General features: G+C 47.0%; 5 protein-coding genes across 5 annotated transcripts; 2 read left to right on the top strand and 3 right to left on the bottom strand.

Annotated features, from left to right (window-relative positions):
• Nucleotides 1-752: 752 nt before the first annotated feature.
• On the top strand, nucleotides 753-2357 carry PEX2_107170 (PHD finger domain-containing protein; the record flags this gene model as incomplete). Its single annotated transcript, XM_016747985.1, has 2 exons — nucleotides 753-789; nucleotides 841-2357. 2 exons carry the CDS (start codon nucleotides 753-755, stop codon nucleotides 2355-2357), a joined length of 1554 nt encoding a protein of 517 aa, XP_016594827.1.
• Nucleotides 2358-2690: 333 nt separating this feature from the next.
• On the bottom strand, nucleotides 2691-4291 carry PEX2_107160 (cytochrome P450; the record flags this gene model as incomplete). Its single annotated transcript, XM_016747984.1, has 3 exons — nucleotides 2691-3524; nucleotides 3592-3867; nucleotides 3914-4291. 3 exons carry the CDS (start codon nucleotides 4289-4291, stop codon nucleotides 2691-2693), a joined length of 1488 nt encoding a protein of 495 aa, XP_016594826.1.
• A 1209-nt stretch (nucleotides 4292-5500) lies between these two features.
• PEX2_107150 (SDR family NAD(P)-dependent oxidoreductase) lies at nucleotides 5501-6598 on the bottom strand (the record flags this gene model as incomplete). The annotated part of the gene is made up of 3 exons (XM_016747983.1): nucleotides 5501-5647; nucleotides 5714-5991; nucleotides 6172-6598. The coding sequence occupies 3 exons, from the start codon at nucleotides 6596-6598 to the stop codon at nucleotides 5501-5503; spliced, it is 852 nt and encodes a 283-aa protein (XP_016594825.1).
• Nucleotides 6599-6861: 263 nt separating this feature from the next.
• PEX2_107140 (uncharacterized protein) lies at nucleotides 6862-10355 on the bottom strand (the record flags this gene model as incomplete). The annotated part of the gene is made up of 6 exons (XM_016747982.1): nucleotides 6862-7021; nucleotides 7089-7448; nucleotides 7504-8630; nucleotides 8684-10031; nucleotides 10096-10128; nucleotides 10189-10355. 6 exons carry the CDS (start codon nucleotides 10353-10355, stop codon nucleotides 6862-6864), a joined length of 3195 nt encoding a protein of 1064 aa, XP_016594824.1.
• Nucleotides 10356-12092: 1737 nt separating this feature from the next.
• On the top strand, nucleotides 12093-12622 carry PEX2_107130 (RlpA-like double-psi beta-barrel domain-containing protein; the record flags this gene model as incomplete). Its single annotated transcript, XM_016747981.1, has 2 exons — nucleotides 12093-12172; nucleotides 12268-12622. The coding sequence occupies 2 exons, from the start codon at nucleotides 12093-12095 to the stop codon at nucleotides 12620-12622; spliced, it is 435 nt and encodes a 144-aa protein (XP_016594823.1).
• Nucleotides 12623-12899: the final 277 nt, after the last annotated feature.

Here is a 12899-nt window from a genome sequence, read left to right as displayed (position 1 = left end):
AAACATACAACAGTGAGGATTCGCTGGTGGTCACCCACCCAACTACTAACTCACCGGCGTGTGGCTTAAGTACGGCTGAGCGGACGGGAAGCCCTGTTTTCCACACCCTATGGTCGTATGTATCATGTTATGTGTGAGCAAGAGTTATAAGGTGCAAAAGGATTGGAGGGTGGGAGGGAGGTAGTATAGATAGGGCGAGAATCAGGGTACGAATCACCCCCAGTCACGCGACTATCACCCATATTCCCTATATTTTACTCCGATCCATGCGACTCCGTAGTTGGGGAGCCATTATGGGGGTTCGAATTTGAAGAAGAATATTGGAAGATTGCAGAATTATGAATTGATTGTCGGCTCCTTGTTTGGTACTTGTAGTATGCTTATATTCTTAAGAAATAGCTAGCTAATATTTTCGAAACTCCAATTTTTGTGTTAAGGTGTAGATTTCGACATCTGAAAAAGGACCTAATAATTCAATAGTGATTTTAATAGTAATGCGCAGAGAAGTGATGCCTTTTTACACGTCACGCTCACGTTTTGACGTCGCGTGTATAATCCCCACGGCTGACAGTACCTACTTCCACGCTTGTCTCGTAGACTACTCACCGCTGGAAACGGAACTCCCTCTTCTCCAAAGAAAGATACACTCGTGTTTGTAGCTTCTAGAATCAGATTCCTCCAAACCTCTAGCTAGCAATTTCATTTCTTCTGTGCATTGTCTCCCTGGGAGACATCCTGCCGAATCTCCCGAAATGGGAACTAGGGGATTGTGGAACTTACAGGTGGACGGTGGGTAAAATGCTTGATTATTTATCTCGACATGCTTATGGATTCAATCAGACTGTTGGTATCGCCTCCGCCATCCACGGATTCGAGTGAGCCCACCAGAAGCAGCCGAGACACTACGCAGAGTCAAGCAGATACATGACAAGACCATCAATCTTGAGCAGTGGGAGAGAGTTTCCTTTCCAAGCCCGCTAGATGCATACTTCGATTTTGTTTATACCATCGATCGGGATGCCGGCACCTTTATTCTTTCAACGTGGTCATGTGTTGATCGCATTCTGATGCCCCTAGCACTTGAAGCTAGTCTTGCCGATATATGTGAAACCTCCAGTATTTCCGTCAATTCTTTGCGACCATCGCCTCTTCTCTCAATTCCTAATTCCGGAAAGGATCAGGACCCAGAATCCAACTCGGCCAGCCTCGAACCATTGAATATTCAGACTTGTTTTCCTACAGCTATTTTTGAGCTCCAACAACAATTCTTCTTGGACTTCGTCTTTCTATGGCGCTCCTGGATTGGCGACCCTATGACCTGGCGTTATGGAAGCCGCGTATTCAATGCATTTGCCAGAGCTATCCTATGTCTCGCTTCATGGGATTTTGAGGTATCTTACGATTGCGACCCACCGCTGCCTATCAATCATAGTTCGATTCCTGGCTGGAAGTTTCCTGAAGAAGAACTGTATTGGTTTCATGGATTCCTCATTATGCTGCAACCGAATCTTGAGTCGCAATCTATGCTTCGCACGGCCATCACCAGAGCCAAAGCGTTTATCAGCAGTTCTGCTCGCACAACTCGCAAAGTTCGCTCCATTCTTATCTCACCGGGCCATATCGCTTTTGTTGAATTATTCCAGCACACCGTTGCGTGTAGTCAAGTTCTCCCGCTGCTGGCCGACCGCTCGGCATCACAATGCACCCCGGGCTTCCGGGTATTAGCCCAGGTTCTGTCTACTGACTGCTGGAAAGAGACCTGCGTTCATAGAGAGAAGCGGCCTTCTTCTATGCCGCCAGAGATTTTATCAGAGATTCTCCATCACTCGGAGCCAAGAGATGCAGTGTCGTTTGCACAAGCTTCCTTCAAAGTTGAACGATTGTATTACGATTCAGTGCCTCAGTTCAAGCATGTTTCCGTGCAAAGGCTGAACCTTTCTATACCATGTTGCGGCGATCGAACTGGATTAGAGAATTTGGGTGTACGCTGTATTAGATGTCATACATGGCAACACCAAAAGTGTATTGGGCTAGAAATCTTGCCATCTGACAATTCGTTCATCTGTGCTACCTGTCTCAAGGAAGATTCGAAAGCCACACACCTCACACCGGGTGGGATTAGCAGACTCCATAGCCGGACGGAAAGAAGAACATGCGCTGTCACAGTCGATGGATCTGTCAAGGGCCTTCGAGTGCGGCTCTCTAAACCTGCGCACCTTCGACCGGAGTTGCGGATTATTGGGGATCTAATTCATAGTATCCCGAAAGGCTTGGTTGATTTTTCTATCCAGTTTAATGGAAGCTTTGCAGGGTTAGCATATGGCTTGGATGATTTAGAACTTGACCAGAACCATTGACAGCTTTAAAGCGGTTCCTGTTTCTTGTCTTGTTCAGATAGGCCTAGTCACATTAGAAAGAGATTATCCCGGCCGTAGCGCTGCGATCTAAAGTGTCTTCTTTTCTGTCCTGATACCTTCGGCGAAGAATTTCCAAAAAGAAAAAGAAAAAAGTGTTCGTGTAGTAATTTCAGAAATAATATCAAACTCTTCTTCAGTACATGATTTTACATGAACAGGATTTTTATAATCAATGTCTACTCCGGCCTTTCTTCCGTGGTGGAGGTGAGATTCCCATGCCTGTCTTGGCTCGTCGAATGAATATACAACTTGGATTCTTTTCGGATGAACTATCTATCGCGTCCTTTCAATAAACTGTACATGTAGACCATGCTGCGGCGTGAACCAACGATTCTTAAACCCATAATTCTCCTCACTTACCAACGTCATCTCAAATCTCAGCATTAAAGACGGAATCACCTTTTTCATCTCCATCAAGCTAATCCAACGCCCGCTGCAGGTGTGTGCGCCATGACCAAAGGCGAAAAACGACCTGTTCATAAGCGTACGCTGGATCTCATCCGTCTCCGATGGCAGCCACCGTTCAGGGCGAAAGCTGTCAGGGTTAGGAAACACTTCCGGGTTGCGATGCAACACCCACGGGTTGATGCCAACTTCCGTGCCTTCGGCGAGATGGAACCCGCACAAATCTGCACCTCCAGCGGGGACTATGCGGGCAAGCATCATGCCGACTGAAGGATGTAACCGGAGCGCCTCTTGAATGACAGCGGCAAAATACGGCAACTTGTTAGCGTCGGCAAATTGAACGGGAGCCTCCAGAGCACGAAATTCGTCGTAGAGTTTATCATAAACCCGGCGGTCCTTTAAGATATGATACAGGATGGAACGTAACGCAATGGCAGTAGTATCGCTCCCAGCGGAAATGTTTCCAAATGCATGGGTCATGATCTCTCGATCGTTGATAGATGATGGATCCTTGGCCTGATTTAGGAGCAATCGCTGAAGAAAGGTCAAAGGGCCGCCCTCGGATGGATTCTGCTTAGCGGACTCGACCTGGGACACAGCGAGCTGCATCATTTCCTTATCGCCGCCGCCACTACCAAACATGAGCGAGGCTATAAATGGCCGACCCAGAAGAAATTTATGGATCCAGGGGATTTGTCCAAACTGTTGCAGATTAGGTTAGAACCGTGCACCTTAAGGAGGAATAGTTGCAAAGAAGACCGGGGCTTACGATTGCCATGTAGTCTGCGACAGTTTCCAAAATGCCGTACATCTTCAGGACATCGCCGTTTTCAATGTAGTTGAAGTCTCTCCCAAACGTGACCGCAAAGACGGCATCCATGGCATAGTCTTTTAATATGCTTGAGATCTCGATGGGCTCCCCTGCTTGGCGATGCAATTTCCCTAGCAGTCGCTCGGTCACTGGGTCGATCCATGACTCCATCTGCACTAATCCGTTTGTCGAGTACGCATTAGATGCGTTCCTTTTCATTCTCGTGTGTAGAGTCTTATCAGTTAGTATGAGTTATCAGGTCCACGCGATGGAGATTTACTTTGTCAGTCAGGACAAACGTGTCCGGAACCAAGCCCTCATCATCGTATGCTGAAGAGAGGTTATAGAACCCAGATTTATAAAACTTGGTCCCAATGCCGTATATTTGGTTGATCTCGACGGGATCGGCGATAGAGAGTAGATTTGGGGCTAGGCGTACGATATTGCCGTATTTTTGATGCAGCTGAATGTCTTCATCGTGGGACTTGTTGTTATAAACCGAGAGGATACGGGGAAGGGAAGAAATTCCTCTAAACCATGGGCCTGGTATTCTCCAAAGCCCCTTCCTGGCGTAATTGTAGACAAGGTGCGTGGTAACAGTCGAGAGAAGCACCAAGACCCAGTGGTCCTTTAAAAATGCTACCGTTTCCTGGATCATGGTAGTTGCTTGCCGCGTTAAACTACGGGAAGCTGGGTTGAAGCCAAGATATCCCCTAGAACTGAAGATATTGGAGCAGTAGAGAAGTAGAAGAGTGAGAGCTGGGTCCCATTAGGCCCGCGATTAAATGCTCTCTCTTTTAAGTCTGAATGGAGCAAGAAGCATATATCTGGGACGACGTTGATTGAGCCCCGCATTTGCTATCCTAAGATTCCCATTTGTTGAAATTACAGAAGTTATAAAACACAACGGATTAATGGGATAACTTTATAAAAGTGGCGGATAGGGGTCGCGGAATAGAGCCGGAACTCTGTCACAAGTGATTCGCTGAGTTGTTCCGGCTGGCGAGTGCATTTACCTTTCAATCAACACTTTGTGGGCCGCCCCCTAGCTATTTATCTATACTCTGTACGGGATACCAGATAAAGGAAGCCTAAAGCGATAGCCCCCGTACCACGAATCACCCTCACCTCAACACTCGTCGAAATTGAGGTCTTAAGTACTTTGTATTGAATTGCTAGTCAGTGGAAATTTACTATCCGGCATTTTCCATCAACATTTGGTAGGTGTTGGTAAACTTGCGATTATTAGTATTTGTAGAGGTTTTACTCTGGCCTTCTCTTACATTCCTACATTGTTGCGCCGTGGGAAGAAACTCTTCCAAAGTGTACCTGTCACCCACCCCTTGCGAGCGAAAAACAGCATGTCTATGTTGCCCTCAGGTAGATCTCCACAAAGCCCAACCCAACCCACAGCCCATTCGCGGGGGTCTTAGCGCTTATAAACCGGCGTCTTGTAATCGCTATATTCTAATCTGCTACTAATAGTATCGAATTTAAATTCGGAATTTAGAATTTGTGTAGGAATAGGTGAACCTCTAATATATTAAGTATATGAATAACGCGTTTTCTCGCGTTTCTAAACGTGATATAAAAGCCCAGCTAATAAATGATTTTCAATTGATTAGAAGAATTATATATTACCCTAATATAAGGGCTAAAAACGAGGCCTAAACATGGTAATTTAAGAATCCCCGTTTTTCGGAATGTTTGGCCCCCACTGAAGCCCAATGGCCCTTACCCTAGGCCGACGGCCCATCGGTAGGGATATGGACACTGTTACCACAATGTGAAACGCATTGGAAAATGTCTCTATAGCGTTCGGGCATTTTACAATGAAGACAAAGACTGAAAGCTAAATAGATACATCCTAATACTTCTTAGGCAAGACATATCCCCCGATCCTGACAAAAAACTGCATAGCCTGACGCATAAAGTCCGTAAAATCTACCCCCAACCACGAAGACAAGAGCATTGCCCTAAGCTCCTCAAGCTCTCGGAGATACTTACCAGCAACCTATCCAAATCAAAAGAGAGTTAGCACCATATCAACCCCGTACTCCTTGCAATAGATATATCTCACCAAAACACAATTCCCCTCCCGCTTCTCATCCAAAGCCACAAGCGCAATAGCCTCCGCAACTCGATCGGGGCTATTCTTTTCAAGACCCGCCTCGTCCCACATGTGGGCAAAGCCCGCCGTGATATGAGTCGGCGTCAAAAACGGCGCGACAGCGTTAACCCGGACACCGTGTGAGCGTGCAACATCCTGACACGCACGTAGGAGACCCAGCACGCCGTGCTTTGATGCGATGTAGGCTGTTACACCGGTCCCGCCGAAATAGCTCGATGTGGATGCAACTAGTAATATAGACTTTGTTGATTGGGGATCTGTAGTTGTTGATGTGGAGCGTTGCGTATAGTGTAATCCCAAACGGAGAGCTGCTTTGTATAGATGCATAGGCACGTTGTCAGTATAGAAGCGAGATGAAATAGAGATTCAACTCGAAATTAAATGTTGAAGATGATGGAGAAACTCACTGTTCAATGTTCCTTTTAGATTCACATCAATAACCCTTCCAGCCTCCAGACTCTCGAGAAGACGTCCGTTCGCATCCACGTTGGTCATGTCTAAGACGGACTCGGATTCCATAATACCTGCATTGGCTACGACGATGTCGACCTTGCCAAAAGTGGTAATCGCCGCTTCGAAGCATGCTGTTAGCTCTGCCCAATCCACGATATCGGCTGGAACAAATATTGCGCGGGTTGGGAAGTTTATCTGCTTCTGAATAACTTCCTCGGCACTGTGTCGTAGCTGGGGGAGATCCGCGAGAACGACATTGGCACCGTGGGAGTTGAATAGGATCGCGGTTGCGGCGCCGATCCCGCGTGCTGCACCGGTTATTAGGACTGTTTTACCAACGGATTGGGAGAACAGAGCTTGGTCGACTTTGACTTCGGTCATTTTGGTTGGTTTACACTGGACGGATGGAAGTTTTGAGGTAAGGAGACCGAGGGTTGGTTGCTAAGTTATGAAAATAGACCAATTGCGGAGAAGTATATTGCGGGGTATTGTTGATGGCGAAATTAACCACAGTAATTTGTACAACTCTCCGCAGATGAAGCCAACGATAGAATGATGCCAGTCATCTCATTATGTACAGTCCACGTCAAAATATGTACACGAAAGATGGCAACCGTGAACAAACCAGAAAGAAAGACAGTAAATCAATCGTGCTTGCGCCGATCACCAGCTTGCGATGATGCGTACTCGCTCAAATCAGCTCTTGATCCTGCCCGAGAGGGCATTCGCGACTCGGCCATTGACTCCCCCGTAGTTACAGCGTGGAAAGAGAAGTCTAATTCGCCAACCAAGCCTTTCACGAGCCTAGAATGAAGAGCACTATTAGCAAACCCGACCAGGCCTAACAACGGAAGGGGTATTAAAATCGTACCGGAGTAATCTATCCATATCACCGACAATACAGCGGGTTGAGATCTGTAAAACTGCAAATGCCGCGAATCCTGGCTCAGCGATGTGCCGGAGGCTTAGAATATCACTGTCAAGCTCCATCAGGCGCTTCGTGAAGCTGTACGGACGAGGTGCTTTGAGATACGGCGGCAAAGGTTGTCGGTTCGTAATGCTAGCAGAGAGAAGGCAGAGCAAAGATGTGACCTCATGAGTCGTCACTTTGGCAGTATTGATCAACCGTCGGAAATCGGTCATCCAGACGGTATCCGCTGGGTCTTCGCCGTCACCGATAGACATAAGGGTATCGGATGCGTAGCCTAGCAAGCTGAGATAGTTCACGATGCTAGAAAGGTAAGCACTGTTAGTACCTGGAAGGGATGTGGGAGAACATGACATACTTTTCTACACAGACAATAATCGAATCATACTGCTTCTTGGGAAACCGACCACCAACCGGAACCTCCCATCGAAGGAACCCAGAGTATGTCCGTAAACCGGCTAGCATAAGCATCTGCTTTGAGAACACTTTGTGTCGCGCTTTCTCAAGTTTCCGACCAGAAGAGGTTTTGAGCAGGTATTCACCCTCGTCACCACGCATGCGACCGGAGATCGTCTCGTGAATAATGGAGTAGTAGTTTGCGAGAAGATACAACGATGCTCCTAGACTCTGACGGAGGACTGAATGCTCAGAAATTGGATATGGGAAGAACGTCCAAATGAATGCGACAGCAATACCGCCCGCCACAACAGCGAGTCGATAAGGTGCCAAGAGGTAGATGGGGTAGAAGGGCTGTCCATTGGATGTCGCGACTGCCTCACCGACTCGGCGAACTTGGAGCTCATAACCGATGATCATGCTTGTAGTGATGATGCTGATAATCCCGACAGCTCGGAAGCGGAACATCTTGATGGGGATGTAGAAGGCAATGGACACAAAAATAAATAGGAAAACGATGATACCCGGTGTCTTTTCACCTGGAATATACCAGATCAGAAGACTTGCTACCATTGCAAGGAATGTACCCAAAATCCGCAACACGAAACTGAAAATGCTTTGTCCTGAGGTGGGAGACATGCTGAGATTGATCATGATCAAGGCCCACACTAATCTTTGCGCAGTGAAGAAGGTTTGTGTATCGCGTAGGAACCCAATGATTGCAATAGTCATGGTGGCACAGGCGACGCGGAAGCCGTAGGTCGACTCAAACGAGCGCAGGAACCCCGGGAAGACACGAATTTTGTCTCCCATCCTCTCAAAAAGGGTAGTCGGTGGTAGATGCTCGGGGTCTTTGCGCAGCTTGTACGCCTCGCCAAGCTGAAGAATGTTGTTTTGTGTGTGAATGTCACCCATATTATCGTCTTCATTATCCTGAGCACTCAAAAAGGACTTGGCCCACTTCCACAATCGCTTGCCACCGGGGATGACTAGTCGAGTCTTCAGTAGCTTCCCTTTAGCCTCAACATGGTTGGCATAACGGACAAAGTTGAGTACGGTTTGACCGGTCGAGTACAGCAATTGTTCCATCTGAGGTAATGTTAGCTTCAATAATATTGACTCACCAGTAGACAAAGGCTTACATAGAGAAATAGATACAGCTGCCGTCGGCTTCGCTCTTTTTGTGTAGCCGAGGTGTCCAAAAAGTCAGTGTTCAACATTTCAGCAGAAGCAGGGTGATCGAAAAAGTCGGGCGGGAGCGTGACACCCTTCTCCTCAGCCCATGTCTGCAAAGCAAGGCGTTTTGCGCTTCGAAATTCGCCAAGTTTCTTTTCAAAATGTTCCGTAAATGCTTTTTCTCCAGGAGCAGTGTTCTCGGCTGTGGCCTCCACATCTTCGCACACCTCCGTTGAATTATTAGCTGAAGATTTCGTTGTAGCTTTGCGTTTGGGTGGCTTTGTTAGCCCGAAAACATAGGACGTATGTAGCAATCCCTCATCAATAGTTTGAATCATCACCGCGAAGGGATCGTGTACTGCCCTCATGATATCATTCCACTCGTGGACAACGCGCTCTCGGATGTCCTCTGGAACCACAGGCTCGTTGAGATCAATGGGCTGATTCCATCTATTATAGTCTGACAGGCGCTGAAAGATATCTACCACGAAGCTCAGACCCACAACCGGGATCATGATCTGGCGAAGATGACGGAAAATCGCCTGAAGATCATCAGGTCCCAATTTCCCTAATGCAATCTCACGCTTTGCAAATGTCAGATCACCATGGAGTTTGGCATGTATATCTGTGATCTGTCGGACCGCACCGCGGATGGCTTCTGCCTCGGGACTATAGACTTTTCCCTTCTTGCCAAACTTCTCACGGGCGTCATCATATGTCTCCGTGCGACCGAACATGTCGTCTCTTTCCAATGATTGAAAATACAAGGCATGTGCGTTCAAGGCTGACCGAAGCCCGCCAATGTAGCCTGCCATTTGTTTGAAGACGACCTGCCGTGATGTCATCGGAAGGATGAATAGTGACGTTGCTGTTGAGATGCCGAGGCCAGTAAGGCATGATTTAAGCAATTGGTTCACCATCTTAAATGAAGCTGTCATGTTCTTCATTTGCGGAGCATATATCGAAGAAATATTCGCGAAAATTGCGTAAATAATTACTGGGAATTGCAACTGCGGGTATTTGGCGCGGAAGGTATGAACCATCCAGATCTGGATGAACAGCCATAGACCACTAACAGCAGATGCGGAGGAATTGTATGCATCGGCAGAGTTAGTAGCGGTGTGTTGGCGCGCCCTAACACTGCAAAACATGGTCAACAGGGCGAAACATGCTGCTATGCAGACAGCCAAAACATCAAAGATCATCATCTGGATAAACTTCGCGCGGGGCATGATCGCAAAGCCCAGGATAGAGACAATGGCCACGAGATAGCCCAAAGTCGTGTACTCGTGGGCAACAGGTTTGGATTGGTAGCTAGATAAGGGTCAGGGTGATTCTGATAGACCGAGACCGAGAATTTCCAAGGTCGGTAACTCACATAGAAACGGCTATGGTGGGTGGAATACCGCCCCTACAGTAGTGGTTAGAAATCTCCTATTGTGGAAAATTGGAAGCTTGGCCTTGAACTCACTTCATCATCAAGAGGATGGTGGGTCTGTCCAAGCCCGTTTTCTGCCATGTCTTTTTGACGAAGCCGACGAGCGATGTTTTCTCCTTGTTGGGATCATCTTGCGCATCTTGTGGCGATGGCGACGACCCGAAGGATGAACCCGACTCATGGGATCGAATATGCGCCATATTCACCGGTATCTCACAGTGATGTGCCTCGGCCCAGCCACAAAATATCCGAATCTTCAGGGAAGCGGCATCACCCACGTGACCTTCGAACGACGGGATCTGCAAGAGGGGCAAGAACGCGACGGATTTAGAGAACTATCCAGGGCTGGTTGGATTATATGAAAGAGCAAAGAAGTCGGATTCAAGTCCCGATCGCGGACGCTTGCAGTACACCCCGCCCTTGAATGATTGGCTACCGTATGTGGGGAGGAATGCTCTCCGCATATAAAATCCGCATGTTTCAGCCTGATTAATCAGGCCAACTACTCAGAGCTCTTCACAACTCAACTCTTTCGTCTGATAGACTCAATGGAAAATTGCTATATTTATTGATCTCAAATATGGGGGTAGCCGATAAGGTTAACTAAAATCGATAATACCAAACAAAACTCAAATGAGTGAATCAATCGTATACTAGCTAGATAAATCGCAGAGTGTCCTGAAAGTATGTCATTTCGCGCATCCTAGTCCCCGATTCAGTCATTGGGAAGCTGTGCAGGCTTTTTGGAAATCTACTTATTTGGTCGGAATCTGCGTATGGAAAGTCCGCCTTGAATGAAACCCATGAGTATTTTCTAATTTGTTACGAACTCTGAACTAGGTTATGTGATCATGGGGAACAAGCTCTAACAGAAGCTTCATCACAGCAGGAGAGCTCCACAAAGTAATGCCGTAATAGAACGATCGGATATCATCTATGGTATTAGCATATGTCTTTCTATATGTCTATATAATGCGCTGGCTTTCATGAGATGTGACAGCAAGCCGAGAACTTGAAAGGAAGTGTTTCGCTAGCGTGGGAGAGGATCTTGACGCAATTTGGAAATCGTTGCATCACGTTTGTAATGAACATATCGGCTGCTGCCCTTGTCATTTCCTGCGGATAGTCTACGGATGGCCGTGAGAGGGGTGTATTGATTCCAAGGTAAAGGGTAGAATAAGATACGGCTAGTTCTCTCGAATAAATAGTTCCTTTGCATATCATTGATCGTACATTAGGACAGGATACAGTGCCTATGTCAAGGTGAGTATGTGGAAGGATAGCTTCCTACATAATTTGAAGTCATTTTCCGGAGTAAAGGAAAGTGTGATGACCTTAAAGAAACTCCCACAGGATGTGTGCTAGTTATTCAGAGTGACTTCGCCGAGGAATATTGCGGATAAAAGGACTCGTTATACAGAGTGTATTGTATACCGAATGAATTGCGGAGTGTATCCTTCCTATTAGGGTTATATCGCTTCCTCCGATTTTCCGAGTTTTCGTACATTGTAAACTCGACAGTGCCCCAAGGTCTGCACTATAGTTTTCCCAAGTGATTCTAACGTAATATTATGCCAAGCTATGGATATGGTTGAATGAACAAGATTGTGGAAATGTGTGCTGCTCTCCTATCCTTGCTAACATACAGAGAGCGACAACGCAAAAATTCGATCAATGCACTGCATTCACCCCGGTCATTTCAGATACTCCGATTTAGTTCTTTGGTATTGCTTCTGATACTCCGCGGCATTTTGTTGAGCGTAAATACACACCGTTCAAGGACAAAAGGTCTTCACGGAAACATGATATAAAGAACGAACGAATCCAACCTTGACCTGAAATTAACTATCAGAACCATCGCCTTTGCTGAAATCCAAGAAAGAGCAGACCTGATAATGGTTTCCAACGCGATCTTCGAGTGCAAAGTCATAGCCAGGATGGCATTCCTCTTCATGGGATTGGCTATTGGTGCTCCCATGGATCCTCTCGAAACCATCACTTCACGTGATCCTAGCGTGTAAGTAAACAGAGACGAACTCGGATGCCCTTTTCATTCCTCTTCCTATTTCTGTATCTACGATCTATCGAGGCCCATGCTGACTCTGCTCACAGTCCCAGCGAGTCAAACAATACACACAGTCCCGTCACAGGCCAGGCCACCGGCGGTGATCTAACCTGGTATAACACCGGGCTTGGAGCATGCGGCTGGTTAAACAACGATTGGGACCACGTATGCGCCGTATCTCATGTTGTCTTTGACCGGGCGAATGTAGACGGCAACCCTAACCACAATCCACTCTGTGGACGTTTGATCCACATCCAACGGGGTGGTAGGGGAGTAGATGTCACTCTGGTAGATCGTTGTGAGGGATGTGGGGAGTTTGATATTGACGTCAGCCGTGGTGCTTTCGAGACACTCGGTAACCTCGATGAGGGTCGAGTTCACACCGATTGGTGGTGGATATAGATAGAGCCAGGATTTTGTCATCCTCTCTCACAGCGTCATTGGCCGTGAAGTGGGCACTGGAAGCTGGCTGATGGGTAACAATAGGAAAAGGAAGGAATGTATTTCGGACACTCATTTCATGTGTGAATATAGCAGTCTGATTCATCTAGTATTCGGGCCACGATGAATCCACCTGTTCTTTCCATGATCGTAGTCCTCCGCGAATGTCACCAATGAATCTCTTCCCATGCTGATCTAGTCCTAGCTCTTTCATTTTCTTGACGACGATCTGTGAGTC

This window comes from Penicillium expansum (genome assembly GCF_000769745.1).
Source record: "Penicillium expansum strain MD-8 chromosome Unknown contig370, whole genome shotgun sequence".
Classification (NCBI taxonomy): Eukaryota; Fungi; Ascomycota; class Eurotiomycetes; order Eurotiales; family Aspergillaceae; genus Penicillium; species Penicillium expansum.
This window is presented reverse-complemented; position numbering and strand designations above follow the sequence as displayed.